This window comes from Castanea sativa, chromosome 9 (assembly GCF_040712315.1).
Source record: "Castanea sativa cultivar Marrone di Chiusa Pesio chromosome 9, ASM4071231v1".
Classification (NCBI taxonomy): domain Eukaryota; kingdom Viridiplantae; phylum Streptophyta; class Magnoliopsida; order Fagales; family Fagaceae; genus Castanea; species Castanea sativa.
In genome coordinates, this window is record NC_134021.1 from 6,102,024 (window position 1) to 6,125,114 (window position 23,091).

The 23,091-nt window shown below is 34.3% G+C and overlaps 1 protein-coding gene across 1 annotated transcript; it reads right to left on the reverse strand.

Moving 5' to 3' along the window:
* Nucleotides 1–13,421: 13,421 nt before the first annotated feature.
* Nucleotides 13,422–21,560, reverse strand: LOC142608581 (putative CoA ligase CCL10). The gene is made up of 6 exons (XM_075780272.1): nt 20,541–21,560; nt 16,700–16,889; nt 16,015–16,160; nt 15,169–15,236; nt 14,935–15,037; nt 13,422–13,535 (listed from the first exon to the last, which is right to left on the reverse strand). The coding sequence occupies exons 1-6, from the start codon at nt 21,558–21,560 to the stop codon at nt 13,422–13,424; spliced, it is 1,641 nt and encodes a 546-aa protein (XP_075636387.1).
* Nucleotides 21,561–23,091: the final 1,531 nt, after the last annotated feature.

Genomic DNA, 23,091 nt, shown 5'->3' on the forward strand with positions numbered 1-23,091 from the left:
GTTAAAATAGATAAAATAGTATTTTGAATTGCTAAAAGTTATAATTTTTAGCATTCTTGATGTGAATGCTCTAATAAAATGGTTGGGTTTGCAGTGGGTTGGATGTTTTTGTTTGGGAGAAGAGAGATACACAGAGAAAGAGAGAGGAAGAGATGAAATTGAGAATAAAAAATAATTAAAAACTAATAAAGAAATAATATTTTAATGAAGTGGTAAAAAATATAAAACTTTTGATGTTGGGTATGTTATAAAGTGTGGTGTTAAAATAGATAAAATAGTGTCTTGAATTGCTAAACGTTATAATTTTTAGCATTCTTGATGTGACTGCGCTAATACAAGTATACAACCTTTGTTCCTTTATATCTTGGATCAGACTTTCTTTACGAGCTTTCTTCTCAAGATCTTTCTAGAAGCAGACTTAGGGACACTGTTTACAAAAGTTACTGCCCATAACCTTTTGTTTGGCGCCACCTATATTATGCAAAAAAAAAAAAAAAAAAATCAAAGTTTAAAGAATGTGATTCATGGGTTTCAACCACTTCATAATAAATTTTTAAGTTTTTTCACATAATGCTTATGAACTAATGTGAGACTGAATGTGATTCATGGGTTTCAACCACTTCATAATAAATTTTGAATTATCTTATTGAGATTAATGAAATATCAATTTGTAAGTTTCATATGGTAAAACTTGTAGTATTTGTAGCACTACTCTTTAAAATACACATTCATTTAGGAAACATTATGACAATCTTTTTTATTTATTTTTAAATAATTCAATACTTATAATGAATTAATGATTGAGGAAGAAATATTTGAACATTTTCATTGTAAATACTAATAGGTGTCGGTAAGTTCTTGGCAATATGGTGACAAAATTAATGCTTACGAACTAATGTGAGTGACATCTAAGAATGAATGTGATTGATTGGTTTCAACCACTTCATAATAAATTTTGAATTATCTCTTTGAGATTGATGACATATCAATTTGTAAGCTTCATATGGTAAAACTTGTAGTATTTATAGCACTACTTTTTAAGAATATGCATTCATTTATGAAACATTGTGACAGATTTAAAAAAAAAATAATAATTCAATACTTATAATGATAGAGGAAGAAATATTTGAACATTTTCGTTGAAAATACTAATAGGTGTCAATAAGTTCTTGGCAATTTGGTGACAAACTTAATTACACATCTTTAGCACATTTGTTTTTTGGGGTGTTTTTCATTTTGTTCTTAGGGACACATCTATAGATTGGCCCCTGTTTCATTCAATGTTTCTTATTTTGGTGTAGGTTGTTTTGGAGCTTATTATTTTTAGCTATTTGGCTTAGGTGCTCTGTTGTACATGACTTTTCAATTATTTTGAATTAATTGCTCAATCATCTAAAAAGGACATGACAATGAAATAGGAGTTGAGCTTGGCAATGTACATAAGCTTCCTTGTAAGGGATTGAAATCGGGTGCAATGATATTAGATGGCTAAGATTGAAAGTTGAGAAAAGCAACTTTCAATCTCAACCATTGAATTAAAAAAGTTTTAAAAAAATGTTAAAAAGTTAAAGTTAAAAAAAAATAAACGGTAAAAATTGATGTGAGAGTGAGTGGATGTAATTGCACCGGATCCAAATCCTCCTTGTAAGACTTGGAGCTCATAATCAAGGTTTTGAAACTAGGACCGGACCGTACAGTCTGACCGAATTAACCGAAAACCGTTTGTCAATAGGGGTTTTTAACTCTCACGAATCGGCCTATACAAGAAAAGCAGTGAACCGTGCAAACCGCGGTCGAACCTCCCGAGTTTGAAAACCGTTAACAGTTCCTATGATTCAGATCTAGATTTTATTTTTGGTACTTACCACCATTGTTTATAGGGATGGCAATTTATGCCCGACCCACGGGTACTTGGTCCGGCCCGATAACGAATAGGGTAGGGTTTGGGTTTTAGAAAAAAAAACCCGAATTAAAACACCATGAGATGCTGTTAAATGGGGTGGGTTCGGGTTTTGTGGTTGGACTTGTAGGCCGGGTCCGTGTATAAAGAAACCTAACTTGAACCCAACTCGTTGTCATTCCTAATTGTTGATGCTTCAAACCACCATGAGATGCTGTTAGACCTTTAGATCACATCGCCTCTCTTCTTTTTCTCTATCCCACTCACGCTTCCTCTCTCATTTTTCTGCGTTTTTTGCCTTTTGCCGTTCTAGTTTTTGTGTCTTGACTCTAGAGTTGCTTTGCAGATGATGGAGATGGTGATGTAATGCTTGGCTGTCATCTACTCACTGACCAACCACTTTGCTTCTTGGGCTTTGTTTTGTATTTAAGCTATTATTTAATGAGTAGACTTTTGCTTCTTCTTTTTAAGTCTTTTATCTTTTTGTTTTCCACTTTTAAATTTCATGGAAAGTTGACCGTTTTGAACTTAAGCATCAAGGCACGGGCTTAATTTATACATAGGCTTCATTTTATATATATATATATATATATATATATATATATATATATATATATAAAATTTATTTTTATAAAATTATGTTTTTGGTACCAAAATATTTTCTTATTTTAGTCAAATTTTCTATTATTTCTAATTTAATATATTTATTTATTAAATAATTATTAAATTAATTATGAGATCATCACCGTTTGACCTTGGTTCAACTTCCATTCGACCTTGAAAATCTTGAACTCCTTCCTTTTCCGGTTCATTGAATGATCCAAGTCTGAAAACCATGCTCATGAGTCATAATTGACAAGTTGATGTACTTTGTTACTCTCTCTCTCTCTCTCTCTCACATCCGGTTCTCTCTATTTTCTTGGAAGAAAGATTCCCTCATAGCAATCCCTAATCAGCACTCTATTCTCCCATTCATCCCACACACAAACATCTCCACCATTATCAAAAAAATTCACTCATACCCGAACCTATCAACCTTAACTCACAAACTCATAAGCACTTATCCTATTCACCCTAGAGCTAAATAGACACGTGACCCTTTTATCATATATTAGATTTTTAGATTGATGTATAAACATATATGATACACTAGATAAGTAATTTAGGAGTGGATGTTCCTCACTGAAAATGACTATTTCCTCAAAGATATACAACATACTGTCATCACTGCAATAAAAATCATCCCCCCCCCCCCCAAAAATATCTGCTTTGCAATGAATTTTTGAACATCTTTTTCTTCTAGCAAGTTGTTTGGTGCACGCGCAACAAATGCAATTGGGACCTCACCAGCTTGGGGATCAGGAAATCTACGAAAGTTGAAATTGTAATTAAACTGTCATGCAGTGATTCAAAGATAAGGCAACAAATGGACATGTATAACTGCTTATAAAGCATAAGGAAAATTATGACAGAGAACTAATATGACTCTCCTACTTACGAGAAATTATTAGGACCTCCTGGAGGACCATTATCCTCCCAGGTCCCAACACCCAATAAGAAAATGCCATGCAGCCATTTTTTTAAACTCAACTCCACATCATCACTTCCCATTAACTTAACTATTGTCAGCAAAACCAAATCAAGTTAAAACTTAGCTCCACTTACCCACAGTTGGAAACCCAAAATCAATTAGCCAAAATCAAACTGTGTGAACCCAAAATAAATTAGCCACTTTTATCCCAAAATTAATTAGCCACTTCTCACCCAATTTCTGAAACCCAGGAAAGATTAGGTTTAAAATACCTAATACTAGATTTGAAACAAACTACTTACCATTATACAGTAAAAAGATTTGTAAAATTATATTAGAATTTTATCTATTTAAATTCTGGGTTTCCATCCAAATCCTAAGATTTCGGACTACCTGATCTCCTGGAATCTGAATCTTTGGCTAAAAGGATATTATTATATTCTTAGGTAATTTCCATGTTATCTAAATCTTCGTCTAAGGCTTTGAGTTCTATTCCTTCTTGGATTTTCTAATTCATTTTCTAAGGATCTAAGCTCTTCTTGAAGTTTGATTAATTCTTCAGGTTTTCTTCCTTGACTATTCATTCTCTAGTACTGGGTACATAATTTAATACTACTGTTTTTACTTTGTTATTTTTTTTTCTGGACAATTGTTTGAATAGTGTCCTAGTTGGTTGCAAACCCAACATCTAAGATCTCCTCTAATTTCTTTGTTAGGTCTTCTCTTTCTAAAATATTTTCTCTTCCTGGGAATCTTTTCTTCAGATTTTTTTTTTTATAAAATTTTTTACTACTAGTAACTCTAATTTTTGTTATAAGATCTCTATTCGTTCCTCTAGTTGCTTATTCAAATCTATGATCATATCTAGTGTACCGTATAGAGACATTATTCGAGTTCTTTAATTTCTACTGGTGAGTATTTGTCTTCTAATTTGTAATCTTGGGTTCTTCCTTCATACTTTTGTTGTTTAACTAGGAAATCTATAAATCCTTGAAGGTTTTCTATAATCTTAGATCTATTTTTAGACTAATCAAATCTATTAACTATAGCTGTCTTAAAGTTCTTAAGACTTATTTCTAAAGCATGTGAATCTGAGTTATCTCTTCTTTTATTATATCTTCTATTATTTCCAGTTTTAGATCTATATAGTTTAGGGCCATCTGAGGTTTCTTTTATCTGGTGGTAGCCAATCGAGATGCCGGGAAAAATGTGCTTAGAAGAAGAGGCAGAAGAAGCAGCAGCAAGGAGATAGGATCGTTGTTGTTGTTGCCGACGGTGATGGTTTCTGAGGACATTTCCCGGTTTCACTACACAAATCCGACGGGCCACCCATCTGGTCTCCACATCTCCCACATAATCATAGAGTGTATCGGCTGGGTTCGCCCAATATCTTCTCTAGAGAGATATTGGGGAAATAGAGTTAGAGGGAGAGAGGAAGAAAGAGGCAGATAGGGTTAAGTGTTTGAGAAATTTTTTGAATATATTTAGTTGATTTTGGGTTAAATATGGCTGTGGGTAAGTGGAGCTAAGTTTTAACCTTAGTTTGGTTTTGCTAACAATAGTTAAGTTAATGGGAAGTGATGATGTGGAGCTGAGTTTTAAAAAATGGCCACATGGCATTTTCTTATTGGGTGTTGGGACCTGGGAGGACCACATCTGGGAGGACCACATCAGTGGTCCTCCTGGAGGTCCCAATAGTTTCTCCCTACTTATTGGACCACAACGGCATCTAATATTTTTGGGTGAGAAAGTAGCAGCCCTTCAAGCTCTACCAGTGCCACCTAACAAACAGTCAAGTAAAAAAGATGATATACTACCTTTTATAGTAATAATAAGAAAAAATCTTAGTTTACATTGTACTAGCAAAATGCAGGCCGACCCTTCCACTAGGCCAATTAGGTCATTGCCTAAGGCCCTCAAGTGGAAGGGGGCCCCAAAATTTTGAAAAAGAAGTAATAGAAATTAAAGAAAAAAAAATTTTCAGATGAAACTCCAAAAAATCTTATACATCTTTATGACCAAAGAGCAAAAAAAATCTAGAACATCATTACAAATATTGCTACCTCAAAAAAAAATTTGGTCTAAACAAAATCAATTATCCCAAAAATATTATCCTTAACCTCTCTAAAGAAAGAAGAATTGAGAAGAAATAAGGCAAAGACAAAGTTGAGAGTTTGAAGAACTGAGAAGAAAGAAGCATTTCAAAACTTACTAAACTGTAAAGTAGTAATAAATAAATATATGTGAGAATAAATGCGATGGGAAAGTTGAAGAGCAGAGGTGGCCGCGTGGGTGGGAGTTTGGGAATGGGAAAAATGATTTGAAATGAAGGTTCTAGGAAGGTAGTTTTATTTACCAAATTTTCTCTTTAAAAAAAAATTGACCACTTATTTTGAATATTTTAAAACACTATTATATATATATATATATAATTAAAACATTATATTAATTAATCTATATAATTTATCTATTATAGTAAAGTAATATTAATTACTCTAGTATATATAAACCAGTCTCATCACATGCACTTTGCATGTGCAATGAGATTTTTTTTTTTAATATAGTGTCATAATTTTCCTTTAAAAAAAATGAATGAGTTTGTTTTGAAAACATAAATTAGTAGGAGAATGTCTTATTTTGTAAGAATTTTAAATAGAGTTGGAGAAGACCCAATTTTAGTTCTCGTCTAAGGCCTCAAAATATCTAGGACCGGCCCTGACAAAATGTTTATAACATTGTAAACATTTTGTGTATCAACAATGTAAACTTTCATTGTTAATATAAAGTAAACGGTAAACCTATAAAAGTCCCAATAATAATTCTTAACGAAGTAACTAAATTTTAATTTAACCGTCAACATATAGCAACTCTCAATTTTTTAAACTTGGGATTGGCTGTAGTCGATGCATATGACACTGAACAAAAGTACAAGCTAACTTATATACTTACCTAACAAAAAGTAAAAAGGGTGTGGCATGTATCCAGTGGAAGTTTTTACTAGACACGTTAGATGGTGGACACGTGTCTACTCTTGGACACGTGTCCGAATCTGGACGTGTCCAGTGAAAATTTTCACTGGACACAAGCCTTACCCAGGTAAAAAAATCATACGGTGAAACAGAGGCATTAATGACTCATAGGAGAAAGTGCTTTTCTGATTTCCAAGCTAATCAGATGACTAGAGAGACATGGTGACAAGTCATTAGTAGAAAAAGTTATACAGCACTTTGGGGGATATTTTCTCAGTAAAGAGAATCGAATGAAGCAGATTAGCTAATTTTCATTAATCATTAAAGTGATCTAAGAGGCTCATGAATTATTTGCTCACTGGGGAAGAACATGTCTAATTTCCCCAATACTGCTATATGAGCAAATGTAAACTTTCCCAGGGTCAGATGCCTGCACTGTTAGGATAAGTATTGCCAATATAAAATGTAAAGGAAACAAGAAGCTTTAATCTTCTCACAAGAAATGGTTAGTAATATCACATGCACCTTCTCTTCTAAGAGCATCCACAATAGTGGCGCTAAAAATTTAGCTATTTAGTTTCACAAAAAATTACTTTATTTATTTTACCTACTCACTTTACAAAGCATACTGCAGCAGTAAATCTATTTTAGCTTTCAGCAAAATAAAATAATATAAATATCACAATAAAATAATATATCTACTATAATAAAATAATATATCCACTACAATAAACAACAATCACAACTACCTGCAACCGCAACCGCTACCGCTACCGCTGCCACTACCACCACTACTACTGCCGCCACCGCCGCAATAATCTTTATTTTTTCTTCCTTTATTGATTCTCAACAATTATATTTTTTAACAAAAAGTGTTACATCCACAATATTTTTTGTAATACTTTCGCAAAAATCATAACAAAATCTTATATTTTTTGAACCCACCACTAAAATTATATTTTTACTCACCAATATTAGCTAATTACTTAAATTTATTGTGAAAATATTGTGGTAGTATTTTTAAATTGTGATTTCTTATTCTTTGCCTTTCTTTCATCCATACGTTTCTTTTTTTTTCTTTTTTTTTTTCCTCTTGCATTTTGTCGACTACACATGTATACCCATAGGATTCCATCCTATCCTTTTTTTTCTTTACTTTCCACTTGATTCCAAAAGACCAGAACCTCCCTCCCTCTTTCTTCCTTCAGCTCTCTCATTTTCTACTCTTTTTTTTTTTTCTTTTTCTTTTTCTACTTGATTCCATAAATTCTCTAGCTCTCTCTGTGATACATCTCACATAATCTTGCATGCCATTTGGTGTCATTATCTTCAAACACACACAGACATGCATGGAGAGAAAGGAGAAATCGCCTTTGCTCCACCACACCACCATCGCTGCTCCTCCTCCTCACTGCAGAGTGCATGCGACCAGGGGTCATATTGGCTTCTATTTTTTTTCCTTGTTCTTGATTAGTTGTGTTTCTGATTTTAGATTTGTTAGATCGGCTTCTTTTTTTTTTTCTTGATTTTTTATTGTTGTTCTAATTTTTTTTTCTATTCTTGATCTGCTGTTGTTGTTGTTGTTTTGATTTTAGATTTGTTGTTGAAATTATACCAATTTTATGAGAGCAAGAATTGTTTTGTGAGAGAATGAGAGAAAAAAAGAAATCCAGAGGAGAGAGAAAGAATTGATATAATAAGAAGCTGGTATAATTTTAATCCGGGCTTGAATAAAAACTTTTTTTTTTTTTTTAGCTCTCAGCTACAGTGCACATCTATAGATACATGTGCACTATAACAATGAAGCAAAAAAAAAAAAAAAAAGCTTTAGCTCCACTGTTGGATGGTGGTTTTTTGTGTTTTGGTGGAGCTAAAATAGCTATATAGCTATTTAGCTCTACTGCTGCAAGTGCTCTAACAATCAATAAAGGATAAGTTACTTGAAAGGCATTGCACTTGATGAGCTCCTTAATTCGGTCCACAACAAATAATTGTCCTTCTTCATCGAAATATCCAAGATCTCCTGTGTGCAGCCATCCTTGTCCATCTATTGTTAGCTTTGTTGCTTGTGGGTTATTAAAATAATCTGAAAGAAGGATTTTGAGATATTGCATGAATCATACTAGCTATATTTAATCTATAAGGAAAAAGTAATTTAACCAATGAGTCTCTCAAGCTGTTTTCTCCCTGACATACTCAAGTAACTCTATCCCAAAGGTTTGCAAGCTGTTAGAACTTGGAATTATGGTTAATCGATTAAATTCACAATTTTTTAACAATTTAAACTTTTGGTAATTTAACATTGTATTATAGTAAGAGATCTTGAGTTCAATCTTTGACTCCACTCTACCTCCACGACCAAAAGAGAAGTCCTTGTAAGAAAAGCAAGAAGCTTTTGGAATAATAGTTAATTTAACACAAGCAAATGTATATAAAATCCCTAGTCACATACTTTGTTATTTAAACATTAGCAATGTGCAAAATTAGTGACACAAACTTTCTTGACTACTGGATGGATTAAGGGGAAAAAAAGTCTGTAAGGTACTTTGGATTGAGAAATCAACATATGCCCTGTCAAATCTAGGAATCTAGTAAGCAACATTGATCCAAAAACTCAACCTTGCATCATATTAGGTCCTCGAAACCAGATTTCTCCCAATTGATTAGGTGGAAGAAATACTTGGTGATCAAGTCGCATACTGGGATCCACGCATCTATTGGTTAGTCACGTACTGGGAGCCGTGCAATACAAGGAGAGATTATCACTACAGAACAAGTTCAATTGGATATTAGGAGGGTTCAACTGTAAGTTGGTATAAGGTATTGGAATTCCTTTACCTGTAACCGTTTGTTTTGATAATAGTGGATTCTCGGGAGTGGTGATCTTAAAATCATCCGGTGGGGTTTTTGCCTCGGAGGTTTTCCCCATTCATAAACAAATCACTGTGTCAATTTATTTTCCACTACATATTTATTTAGTTGGTGATTTGTTTATGTTTCCACGTACATTGCATGATAATTTGGTTAATTTATTAAACTTGGCTAATTAATCAATTAATCCATTACAAGGGGTCAATACGTTTTTGGCCTATCAAGGACCACTGTCTACTAACTTGTTTGAGGCCATAAAATGACTTTGTAAGCTTGCAGACCATGTTGCTATTCTCCCCCTTGCTACCAAACCCTGGTGGAGGCAGCATATACACCTCTTCCTCCAAATCTCTATGGAGGAAGACATTGTTCACATCTAGTTGAGCCAAATGCCAATTTTGAGCTACTGCAATTGCCAAAAGAATCCTGACAGTAACAGACTTCACAATTGGACTAAAAGTTTCATAATAGTCCAAACCCTCCTACTGTGTGTAGCCTCTGGCCACTAATCTGGCTTTGAATCTTTCAACACTTCCATTAGCCTTAAGCTTAATTTTTTAGACCCATTTACATCCAATGGAGACTTTACTAGCATAAGGAGTAAGGAACCAAGTTTGATTTGCCTCAAGAGCTGCTATTTTTGCATTCATAGCTACTTGCCATCTTGGATCTTGACAAGCCCCAAGATATGACTTAGGTTCAGAAGCAACAAAGAGAGCTAAGGTGAAAGCTCAAAGTGTGGAAGACAGATTGTCATAGGAAAGGGCTGACTCAATTGGAAATTCAGGTAGAGTGAGAGTGGCAGAGACAGCTTGACAATGAAAGTCATTGAGATAAGCAGGTGTCTTATGTTGTCTTGTGGAATGTCTTGTAGGTTGAGGGGGTGGAGGTGGAGGTGATGGAGAAGGTGTATCAAAAGGAAGGGAAGTGGAAGTAGAAAGATCAGATGAAGAGTCATGAGTAACAAAAGAGGAAAGATCAGAGATAGACTCTGGTGAATTTGGAACTAGAGGAGGTGGTGTAGGGAAAACAGAACCAGTGACAGAAGAAGTGGACTGAAGATGGAAATCCATGGACTGAAAAGGGAAAATACTTTCATGAAAAATGACATCTCTAGAAATGAAGATGGTTTTAGTATCTAAAGCATAGAATTTTGTAACCCTTAACTCCATATGGATAGCCAAGGAAGACACAAGGAGTGGCCCTAGGATCAAACTTAGACCTATTTCTAGATAGAGTTGAAGCATAACAAAGGCAACCTAGGACTCTAAGATGAGAATAAGAAGGAACAATGCCTAAAAGAACTTCATAAGGACTTTTGTTTTGAAGTAAAGGACTAGGCAATCTATTGATGAGGTAAAATGTAGTAAGTATGTAGTCACCCCAAAATCTTAAGGGCAGATTGACCTGAAATCTAAGGGCCTTAGCAACACTAAGAATGTACTAGTGCTTTCTTTCAACCATAGAATTCTATTGAGGAGTATCCACACATGTGAGTTGGTGAACAACACCCTTAGCAGAATAAAACTCAGGCATGTCAAATTCAAGACCATCATCAGACTTGAAAGACTTGATGCAAGTGTGGAACTAGGTTTCAACAAAAGAAAAGAAAGAATACAAAATGTCTTGTGTATTAGATTTGAATATCATTAAGTAAAACCAAGTGCATCTGCTGCAATCATCCACAATTGTGAGAAAATATCGAAAACCAATGATAGTAGGAAAAAAAATGGACCCCAAATATCACAATGAATAAGGTCAAAAATTGAGGAACACTTATTATTCTCATTAGGAAAAGCAAGTATTTTCTATTTTGCAAGTGGACAGATATTACATGTAGGAAAATCTGAAGAATTGAAAGTAACATCTATACAATAGAATCTAACAATTGTAACCTAGATGGAGAGGGATGACCCATTCTATTATGCCATAAAATTGATTTAGAAATAGAAACACTAGAGGTAGCAATGCTGAAAGCTAAATTGCATGAAGAAGAAACAGCAGATGGGCTGTATACACTAGGAAATGAAAGAACAGTAGGCATGAAGGTAGAGAATTGAATTGGAATAAAGAGAGTAGCATTGCTGGTTTGCTGTAAGAGATACAAACAAACATGCTTTCTACCCAATCCAATCATTCTCCATAGTTGTAAGTCCTAGACAAAGAAAAAATGAGACAAGAATATACAACAAAACTTCAAATGATGTGTTAACTTCCCAATAGAAATGATGTTGAAAGAAAAAGATGCAACACACAGCACAATATCAAGAATTAGATTAGTACAGAGTTGAACTTCACCAATATGAGTGGCAAACACAGATCCCCCATTAGGAACTTAGTATGAAATACCAAGCTACCTACATACCCCTTGAAAGGGATCAAGTCATTACATAGTTCAAAAAATTTTTTTTTACTCTAACTTTTGCCTAGGCCACCTTTTTAAAGGTTTCCAACCTTGCAAGCTTTTTATACCCTAACTTTTGCTTAGGTTGCATTTTTGAAGGTTTTCAACCTATCTAGCTTTTTGATACTCTAACTTTTGCCTAGGTCACCTTTTTAAAGGTTTTCAACCTAGCATAATTAGGATAGCATTATTAAATTAAAATTGAGAAACATGCAAGAATGTCAAAATTCTTGGTTAAGATTTTTCTATTTCCTCCTAAAATGCTAAAATTGTCCTTATTACTAGACTAAAAATGCTATCAATAACAACTAACTTACAAAAATGTTAAAATGCTAAAAATGCTATCAATAACAACTAACACACAAAAAACACACTACATCAAAGAAGCTAATGCTAAAAAATTTTACACCCAGCTACAATGAGTTGCTATAGTGAGCTACCATCTCTAGCAGCTCACTATAGCTGAGTGTCAAAACCAAATATTATTTTTTAATCCCCACACGTGTCCTCTCCTTCTTTCTTTCTTTCTCACACACTGCCTCTTTCTCTTCTCCGGCAACCCACGCCTCTTTCTCTCTTCTGGTTTTCCCTTCCCTTCTCTCATGCCTCATCACACTGCCTCTTTTTTTTTTTTCCCTCCTGTTGGTTCTCCATCAACCCAAGGTCTTCTCTTCTCTCTATGACCGATTCCAAAAACCCAAGCTTAAAACCTATCTGTTCTCCCTTATCTCTTGAGTTGTCATTCTTGAGGGTTCGTGGTTAGTGTGCTTGGCAGGGATTGAGATCGAAGAGGCTAGGCCGCTGGGGGGGGGGGGTGTCATCGGAAAGGCTGGGGAGGGTATTGGCTAGGGTTTTGTGGTGGGTTCAGATCGGGTTTTGTGGTGGGTTTTAGGTGGTGACTTGGGTTTCAATCTTATAGTGGGTGGTGGCTTGGTGGTGGATGCTGTTGTGGTTTTGGGTTTGTGATTTTGGTGGTTAGAGGTTGTTGTTGTGGGTAACGGTGGCAGTGGCAGTGGCAGTGATTGTTGTGGCTATGATGATGGTGGTTGGAAGTAGTGGGTGTGGGTGTGGGTGTGGGTTTGAGTTTGATTTGATTTGGGTTTGTGATTCGGTTTTGGATTTGTTTTTGCTTGTGATTTTGGTGGTTAGGGGTGGAGGTTATGGGTGGTGGTGGCTGTGACAGTGGGTGTGGGCGATGGTGGCTGGTAGTAATGGGTGTGGGCGACAGCAGTGGTTGGCTTTTTAATGGGTTGGATGTTTTTATTTGGGAGAAGAGAGATACACAGAGAAAGAAAGAGGAAGAGATGATATTAAGAATAAAAAATAATAAACAAATCATATTTTAACGAAGTGGTAAAAAAAATAAAATCTTTGACGTTGAGTATGTTATAAAGTATGGTGTTAAAATAGATAAAATAGTATTTTGAATTGCTAAAAGTTATAATTTTTAGCATTCTTGATGCAAATGCTCTAATAAAATGTTTGGGTTTGCAGTGGGTTGGATGTTTTTGTTTAGGAGAAGAGAGATACATAGAGAAAGAGAGAGGAAGAGATGAAATTGAGAATAAAAAATAATAAAGAAATAATATTTTAATGAAGTGGTAAAAAATATAAAACTTTTGATGTTGGGTATCTTATAAAGTGTGGTGTTAAAATAGATAAAACAGTGTTTTAAATTGCTAAAAGTTATCATTTTTAGCATTCTTGATGTAAATGCTCTAATACAAGTATACAACCTTTGTTCCTTTATATCTTGGATCGGACTTTCTTTACGAGCTCTCTTCTCAAGATCTTTCCAGAAGCAGACTTAGGGACACTGTTTACAAAAGTTACTGCTCGTAACCTTTTGTTTGGCGCCACCTATATTAAGCAGAAAAAAAAAATCAAAGTTTAAAGAATGAAAAATCCAAAAGATTTTATAAGTTTTATCACATAATGCTTACGAACTATGTGATTCATGGGTTTCAACCACTTCATGATAAATTTTGAATTTCCTTATTGAGAGTAATGACATATTAGTTTGTAAGCTTCATATGGTAAAACTTGTAGTATTTGTAGCACTACTCTTTAAGAATATACATTCATTTACAAAACATTGTGACAAACTTTTTTATTTATTTTTAAATAATTCAATACTTATAATGATTGAGGAAGAAATATTTGAACAATTTCGTTGTAAATACTAATAGGTGTCAATAAGTTCTTGGCAATATGGTGGCAAAAATTAAAGCTTATGAACTAATGTGAGTGACATCTGAGAATGAATGTGATTGATTGGTTTCAACCACTTCATAATAAATTTTGAATTATCACTTTGAGATTGATGACATATCAGTTTGTAAGCTTTATATGGTAAAATTTGTAGTATTTATAGCACTACTTTTTAAGAATATGCAACATTGTGATAGATTTTTTTTTAAAAAATAATTCAATACTTATAATGATGGAGGAAGAAATATTTGAACATTTTCGTTGAAAATACTAATAGATGTCGGTAAGTTCTTGGCAATATGGTGACAAACTTAATTACACATCTTTAGCACATTTGTTTTTTGGGGTGTTTTTCATTTTGTTCTTAGGGACACATCTATAGATTGGCCCCTGTTTCATTCAATGTTTCTTATTTTGGTGTAGGTTGTTTTGGAGCTTATTATTTTCAGCTATTTGGCTTAGGTGCTCTTTTGTACATGACTTTTCAATTATTTTGAAATTAATTGCTCAATCATCTAAAAAGGACATGACCAGCCAATAGGAGTTGAGCTTGGCAATGTACACAAGCTTCCTTGTAAGGGATTGAGTTCGAGTGCAATAATATTAGATGGCTGGAGCTCATAAGTCACAATTGACAAGATGATGTACTTTATTACTTTCCATCTTAACCTCTCTCTCTCTCTCTCATCCGGTTCTCTCTATTTTCTTGGAAGAAAGATTCCCTCATAGCAATCCCTAATCAGCACTCTATTGTCCCATTCATCCCACACACAAACATCTCCACCATTATTAAAAAAATTCACTCATACTCGAAACCTATCAACCTTAACTCACAAACTCATAAGCACTTATCCTATTCACCCTAGAGCTAAATAGACACATAACCCTTTTATCATATATTAGGTTTTCAGATTGATGTATAAACATATATGATACACTAGATAAGTAATTTAGGAGTGGATGTTCCTCACTGAAATGACTATTCCCTCAAAGATATACAGCATACTGTCATCACTGCAATTAAAATCATCCCCAAAAAAAAAGATACCTGCTTTACAATGAATTTTTGAACATCTTTTTCTTCTAGCAAGCTGTTTGGTGCACGCACAACAAATGCAATTGGGACCTCACCGGCTTTGGCATCAGGAAATCTACGAAAGTTGAAATTGTGATTAAACTGTTGTGCATTGATTCAAAGATAAGGCAACAGATGGACATGTATAACTGCTTATAAAGCATTAGGAAAATTATGACAGAGTACTTATATGACTCTCCTACTTACGGGATCACAACAGCATCTAATATTTCAGGGTGAGAAAGCAGCAGCCCTTCAAGCTCTGCCGGTGCCACCTAACAAACAGTCAAGTAAAAGATGATACACTACCTTTTATAGTAATAATAAGAAACAAAATTTAGTTTACATTGTACTAACAAAATGTGTATAACATTGTAAACATTTTGTGTATCTACAATGTAAGTTTATATTGTTAATATAAAGTAAAAAGTAAGCCTATAAAAGTCCTAATAATAATTCATAATGAAGTGACTAAATTTTAATTTAACTGCCAACCTATAGCAAGTCTCATTTTTTTCTAACTTGGGATTGGCTGTAGTCGATGTATATGACACTGAACACAAGTACAAGCTAATTTATATACTCACCTAACAAAAGGTAAAAAAAATCATACGGAGAAACAGAGACACTGATAAATTAATGACTCATAGGAGAAAGTGTTTTCTGATTTCCAAGCTAATCAGATGACTGGAGAGACATGGTGACAAGTCATCAGTAGTAAAAGTTATATAGCACTTTGGGGGATATTTTCTCAGTAAAGAAAAGTACTTGACAATAGTATCAAATGAAGCAGATTAGCTAATTTTCATTAATCATTAAAGTGATCTAAGAGGCTCATGGATTATTTGCTCACTTGGGAAGAATATGTCTAATTTCTCCAATACTGCTATATGAGCAAATGTAAACTTTCCCAGGGTCAGATGCTTGCACTGTTAGGATAAGTATTGCCAATATAAAATGTAAAGGAAACAAGAAGCTTTAATCTTCTCACAAAAAATGGTTGGAAATATTACATACGCCTTCTCTTTTAACAATCAATAAAGGATAAGTTACCTGAAAGGCATTACACTTGATGAGCTCCTTAATTCGGTCCACAACAAATAATTGTCCTTTTTCATTGAAATATCCAAGATCTCCTGTGTGCAGCCATCCTTGTCCATCAATTGTTACCTTTGTTGCTTGTGGATTATTAAAATAACCTGAAAGAAGGATTTTGAGATATTGCATGAATCATACTAGCTATATTTAATCTATATGGAAAAAGTAATATAACCAATGAGTCTCTCAAGGTGTTTTCTCCCTAACATACTCAAGTAAATCTATCCCAAAGGTTTGCAAAATGTTAGAACTTGGGGTTATTGTTAATTGATTAAATTCACAATTTCTAACAATTTAAACTTTTAGAAAAATCAGTAATTTAACATTGTATCATAGTAAAAAATCTTGAGTTCAATCTCTGACTCTACTCTATCTCCATGACCAAAAGAGGAGTCCCTACAAGAAAAGCAAAAAGTTTTTGGGATAATAGTTAATTTAACACAAGCAAATGTATATATAATCCCTAGTCACATACTTTGTTATTTAAACATTAGCAATGTGCAAATTCAGTGACAAAATTTCTTGACTACTGGATGGATTAAGGGGGAAAAAAGTCTGTAAGGTACTTTGGATTGAGAAATCAACATATGCCCTGTCAAAACTAGGAATCTAGCAAGAAACATTGATCCAAAAACTCAACCTTGCATCATATTAGGTCCTCGAAACCAGATTTCTCCTAATTGATTAGGTGGAAGAGGCTGTAATGTATCCATGCTAACTATTTGGCACTCAACTCCCGAAAGGAGTGTTCCGGTTGAGCAAGAAAGGTGAGATCCTTCTTTTGGATTTGCCAATGAGATGTCTCCACAAGCTTCTGTCATTCCATAGCCCTGCCAGAATACAACATAATGCACTTGAAATCAAGATGTGAACTTTCTCGCTACAAACTACCACAGAGAAGCTTCAATGCTTTATTCTACATGTATTGCTTATCATAAGCTTTTTTTTTTATTGATACCAAATTTAAAAACTTATCCCTTTTATTATAATATGCTTCCATGATAGATGAAGAAATATAAGTTTGTTGAAAATTTGTGAATAAAGTTCGCCTTTTCAGCTTATGGGCTTATCATAAAAAAGTTTGAGCAGGCTTAAAAGATAGCCTAATTCGTTTGGGACGTAAACAAATTTTTTTGTGGAAAAGAGGGGGTGAATTTAGAAAAAAAGTGAATGTAAAATAGAAAAAGTGGCTAATTTTGCACATTTAGCCCCAAAATTTTCCTACATCAGATAGGCTAAAATTGTGTAAATTTACATAGTTGCTACAGTAACCATGTAAATATGCGGGTGATTATTGAGTACTCCCGGAGTACCATAAATGTGTACTCTCCCATTTCACATAATTGTGAGTCCCACTAATTAAATTTATGGTGGGACTTACAATTCATGTGAAATGAGGGAGTACATATTTATAGTACTTCCGGAATATTCAATAATATTTCTAAATATATATGGTTACTATGGCTTTGTATTTAATATTTTATTAATTTCTCTCTCTCTCTCTCTCTCTCTCTCTCTCTCTCTCTCTCTCTCTCTCTCTCTCTCTCAACAACAAAGAACTTTTCTGCAAATCCACCCCACCATCCAACCACCACAACCACAACTTATTACATTACATGATATTCCAATCACAAAATCAACCCAAAATCAAATTCAAAATCAATATAAAATCAAATAAAAAATCAATCCAAACTCATCATTGAAAAACCCAAAATCAAATATTCAATGGAAAACCCATCAACCCAAATCCAAATCGGCACCATCGCCAAGTATGCTGTCATCATCGCCTTGATTAATGACCGTTTCAAAGAGGATATCAACTATCCGGTGAGGAATAGAGAGGTGTAGGTTGTGGCTCTTTGTGAAAGAGAGCTCAAAGGAAGGAGAATATGAGGGAAATTCTTAAGTGAAAGAGAAAATGTGACTTTGTGTGAATGGATGAAATGAGAAAGAGAGAGATGAGAAAAAAAAAACGGTGTATTTGTGGTTTGGGATGAGAGAGAGAGCTAAGAGGTGAGATACTATATAAGAGAGAAGATGAGATAAAATTAATAATAATAAAAAGAATGAAAATTTATTATTTAAATAGAATAATGTAGAATAGATAAATAGAATGGTGTAGAATTATGTGAATAGTTTTGAAAAATGATTATGTAAAATTAAAAAAATTAAGTTATTATACTAAAATACACAAATTTTTATACAGATTAATGCGAATGTTCCAAGACATTCCCACAAACTCTTCTAGGGGAACACATTTTATTACAATTTGTTTAAGTATACATTGCAATCCTCAATTGATATACCACAATCCTCAATTGATACGAAACATGGCAAATATTTTACTGGACAATATATGATCCTATAATTTTTGCATTCTTAAAAATGAATTAGGATCCGGTGCAATACCCAATTCACCTCATTTGTCTCACAATTTTTTTTTTTTACTTTTTACTTTTTGCTTTTCATAAAGTTTTTTTTAACTTTTTTTAATCAATGATTGAAATTGAAAGTAGGAATACCATACCTATTTTACCTCTTGTTAGAAGTAAAAAGTAAGATGTCATTATTGCTCAAGAGGAATAGCTTATCTTTGGTAAGCATTTAAAAGTTTAATTCAAAAGAAATAAATATAGTACATGGAGAGGATATTAATTAATTAATTACCTTTATTAGCCAAGAGCATATTAAAAAAAATGTGTAAATACACATTTAGTCCCTACATTTTGACTTTTTTCCATTTTGGTTCCTATATTTTATTTTTACTACTTTTAGTCCCTAAACCAATTAGTCATTTCCGTCAGCCAACTAGCAGAAAATGTTGACGTGGCTGACGAAGCGAATATAAAATGCCACATCAACATCTATTTTTTTTTTATATAAATAATTTATCAATTTTAACCAAATAAAAAAAGAAAAAACATAATTAAAAACAATAAAATACATCAATTTAAATCTAATTCATTTGAACAAGAACACACAAGAAGAACATGATCACAAATTTAAACATCAACACAAGAATATAAGAGCACAAACCTAGAAACAAACACAAACTTAAATTTAAAAACACAATAACAAACATAAACTATATACTCTCAAAACACTGACTTGCTGTTCATACCAAAAGTCTCAGACTCACAACCATGTGCACTTTAGAAAAACGCGGCAACCACTTCATCCTAACACTCATCGACGACGATCACGAGCATCGTCTTGGCCAACACCTCATCGACTCTCTCCTCTTCGCTCTCTCCCAATTCAATACCTAATCCATCAATGGCAGCTCCGCTCTCATCACCACCGCTCATGGCAAGTTCTTTTGCAATGGCGGACTCGTCCTCGCTCTCGTCGTAGGTGGTGGGTAGATCTGGGTTTTCTGGATCTGGATCGGCTAGGTCCATTGATGTGAAACCCATAGACCAAGCCCAGAAAGGACTCACTGCCGTTCGTGGCTATCGTGGTCAACAAAGAAGGATTGAAGCTTGAAGAGCTTCGGCCTGGGTTCTTTGCAATGAAATAGAGGTGATGGATCTGGTGGGTTTGGAGGTTTCGAATCAGTGGTTTGAGTTGAGTTTCAGATTGGTGGGTCGTTGATCATTGGGTTTCAGATCGTTGAGTTTTGTGTTAGTTTAAGTTGATTTTGTGTTGGTTTCTCAGAAAGATAAGAGAATCATACTCTTTCTTTTCTTCTATTTTCTTTGGTGCCAAATTTTTGGGTTTAAAGTTTAGCGTTTTTGTGTTTGGGGGATAGAAATTCTGGATTTGAGTTTTGTGTTTGATGCTTTGGTGGTGTGGGGGTTTGATTTTTCGAATTTGTTCATGTTTAATTTTGTGTTGATGTGGATCCAATGCTAATTTTTTGGGTTTTAAATTTTTTGGGTTTGTCTTATTGTTCAAATGTTTAATGTGTTCGTGTTTAATCTCTTGTTCATGTTTAATATGACGTGGATTTGATTTTTCTGGGTTTGTATGATTTTTTTGGATTTGTGCTCTTGTGTGTTCTTGATGGATTTGTGTATGATTTTCTGGATTTGACTTCTCAGTGTTTTTGGAGTAATTTTGTTTTTTTTTTTATTTAGTTAAAATTGATAAATTATTTTTAAAAAAAATTAGATGCTGATGTGACATTTTATATTTTTTTTTATTCGCTTCGTCAACCACGTTTTCCTTTTCTGCTAGTTGGCTGACGAAAATGATTAAAATGAGACGCGATAATTGATTTAGGGACTAAAAATAGTAAAAATAAAATGTAGAAATCAAAATATAAAAAAGTCAAAATATAGAAACTAAAATTGCATTTAAAACTAAAAAAAAAAAAAAAAATGATATGATTAATCCATACCAACATATTTCGTTTTTAATTTTTTATTACCCCCATTGGCCGTGCAGTATCTTATTTTATACGTCATGCCCAAACGATACGACCTAAAACAAAACAAAAAGAAAGAAAGACATATCAGAGACTATTATAATATTATTACCTGACAGATATCAGCACGAGGGATATTTCTTGCACACTCCTCCATCACATCTCTCCCAAGAGGTGCTGCACCGGACCTGACCTGTTTCAACGACGATAAATCATACCTCTTCATCACCGCACTCTGTTTCACCAGCTCAACCATCACCGGCGGAACCACGCACAAATGGGTCACCCCATACTTCTCCACCGCCCGCAACACCTTCTCCAAATCAAACTTTCCCATCGAAACCACCGTGTTCCCTCTCCGAAGCTGCGAATACATCGCCACCGACAGCCCAAACATATGAAACATCGGCACGAAACACAGGAACACGTTTCTCGGATCCCCGTATCGGTCCTGATCGGCTGTCACCATCAGCGAAGTCGCGATTAAGTTCTTGTGCAAAGCAATCACTCCCTTACTCATCCCGGTCGTGCCGGACGAGTACATAAGCGCCGCTATATCGCTCTGTGCCACGGTTTTATCCGGTAATTCACACTCCATGTTCGACATTTCTATCAGTTCAGGGTAATACCAAATCTTCGAACTCGGCGTTTCTGTAAAAGTCATAGATTTCGAAGAACCTATAATTATGGAAGGCAAGTTTAGTTCTTTGATTTTGCGCCAGAGTTCAGGGACGGTGATAACGAGCTTAGGGTTACAGTCTTGGACTTGCTTTGAGATCTCGGAAACGGTATACGAAGGATTACAGGTTGAAGCAATTGCACCGAGAGCGACAATGGCGAGGAAACACACGGGGAAGTGGATTGAGTTGGGAGCGACGATGAGGACGACGTCGTTTTTGTGAGTGTTGAGATGGAGCAAAGAGTGGGCGAGCTTGGAGACCTGGAGTTTGAGCTGGTGGAAGGTTAGGGTTTCGTCAGTATCGGCGTCGATGAGAGCGAGGCTGTGTGGGAAAGAAGAGGAGTTTTGGAAGAGGAAAGTGGTGAGAGAGAGGTTGGGATTGGTGGGGAGGTGAATTGGGGGTCTTGGGGATGTGTAGGTTTGGGTTTTGGGGTTGAAGGTGGCTGCTGCCATGGGTGTTTGGAGAGTGGGAAAATGTGGGAATTGCTTGTTTCCCCGGAAAGTAAAGGTTTGAACTTTGGAGATGGGAGGTTAATAAGGCAAGGTGAGAGTTGAGACGTTTTTGATGGATTGTTAAGTGGGTCAGTAATATATATTCGCATGGCCGGTGGAGAAATCTTTCCTCCCCGAAAATGAAGGATAAGAAGAAAATAAAATGCAAAAAGGGGTGTGCACATGTGATTAATGCAAGGATCGTGGCATTGTCTTCTATTCATTTCTTTTTTTAATGGGGACTTTATATGTTATATTATATCATTTCTTATTTAAGTCAAATTTTCTTACTTCTTTTTAAGATAAAAAAAATTACTAACTATTTTTTCATATCATAAATTAGCTAATATTTCTTTCAATTGGCTTGTTTCACAAAAAAATTGTTTATGTTAGGATTTGTGCCCTTAAATCTTATTGTATGATGCTATGTATGATATTATGTATGACATTATGTAAGATATGATGTATGACTTAATATTGTGATTGATAAAATTATTTTATTATTATCTAAAATAATGGTAACATGAATATGAGACATTATCATATAGTCCATGAGATGCATTGTATGTGATTTATGTGAAAAGTCACAGAAGATGTAAATCACAAGTTCTTTGTAAACTCAGAATTTATAGTTCGTAGTCGGTGATGAAATTGGGCATTTCATCTACGAAGACTATAATGTGTCAACTACGATGATTTGTCTTGATCATGGAAGTGGAGACTTCTAGTTGATATGTTGATATGTTTTAAGAGTTAAAACATATTGAACAGGACCGCTGTGAGATTTATTGTTCTCCTAATGACTGTCAAATGAATAATAAATCTCACAACTTCTATTTGCATGAACTCTTAATCCTGAGAGAATAATGGACCTGATCATGAAGTGTAGGTTACTTTGATATATCAGGAGTGAGATCTGAAGTGACGGTCAAAATCTCAGTATGTTGGGCAACTACATTTAGTGTTGATGGAACATATATTCTCAAAATGGAATTCATAGTCTCTTGATGGAGATATAAAATATTCCCTTGAGATAAGTTTAATGGTTTCAGTTATTCAGAGAGTTAGGCCTAACCACTTTAGTAAGAAATTACTAAAGTATATATTTATGAAATTGGATTTCATAAATATATAATGAATAACTTTAAAGAATTAAACCGGGTACTCAAGGATAAGATGTAGTAATTTACAAAGTGGCAGTCTACATTTATGACTTTGTGTTACTACGAATATTTTATGAAGGGGTTACGTGCATAATAAAGTATTGGGATATAATTTATTAATAAGGCCTAGAGTGCAATTATATTTATATAGTGGTATTAAATATAATTAATGGTAACTTTGGACTTGTCAAGAGTTGACGAAAAAGCCCAAGGCCCATTGGAGCTAGTGTCTTATTGGTCCCTTTTGGTCTCACTCCAAGCCACATACTAAAGCCCAATTGGAAAGGCCCAATAGGCCAGACCAATTAGATAATCAATTAGTTATAAAG

Bases quoted from the DNA above. Each gene is read 5' to 3' on its own strand.
- LOC142608581 (XM_075780272.1), bottom strand. From the start codon at position 21,560: ATGGCAGCAGCCACCTTCAACCCCAAAACCCAAACCTACACATCCCCA. The intron at 15,237-16,014 runs GTAACTTATCCT...ACTGTTTGTTAG, and splicing joins TCAAGTGTAATGCCTTTCAG to GTGGCACCGGCAGAGCTTGA. The intron at 15,038-15,168 runs GTAAGTAGGAGA...CAACTTTCGTAG, and splicing joins TTAGATGCTGTTGTGATCCC to ATTTCCTGATGCCAAAGCCG.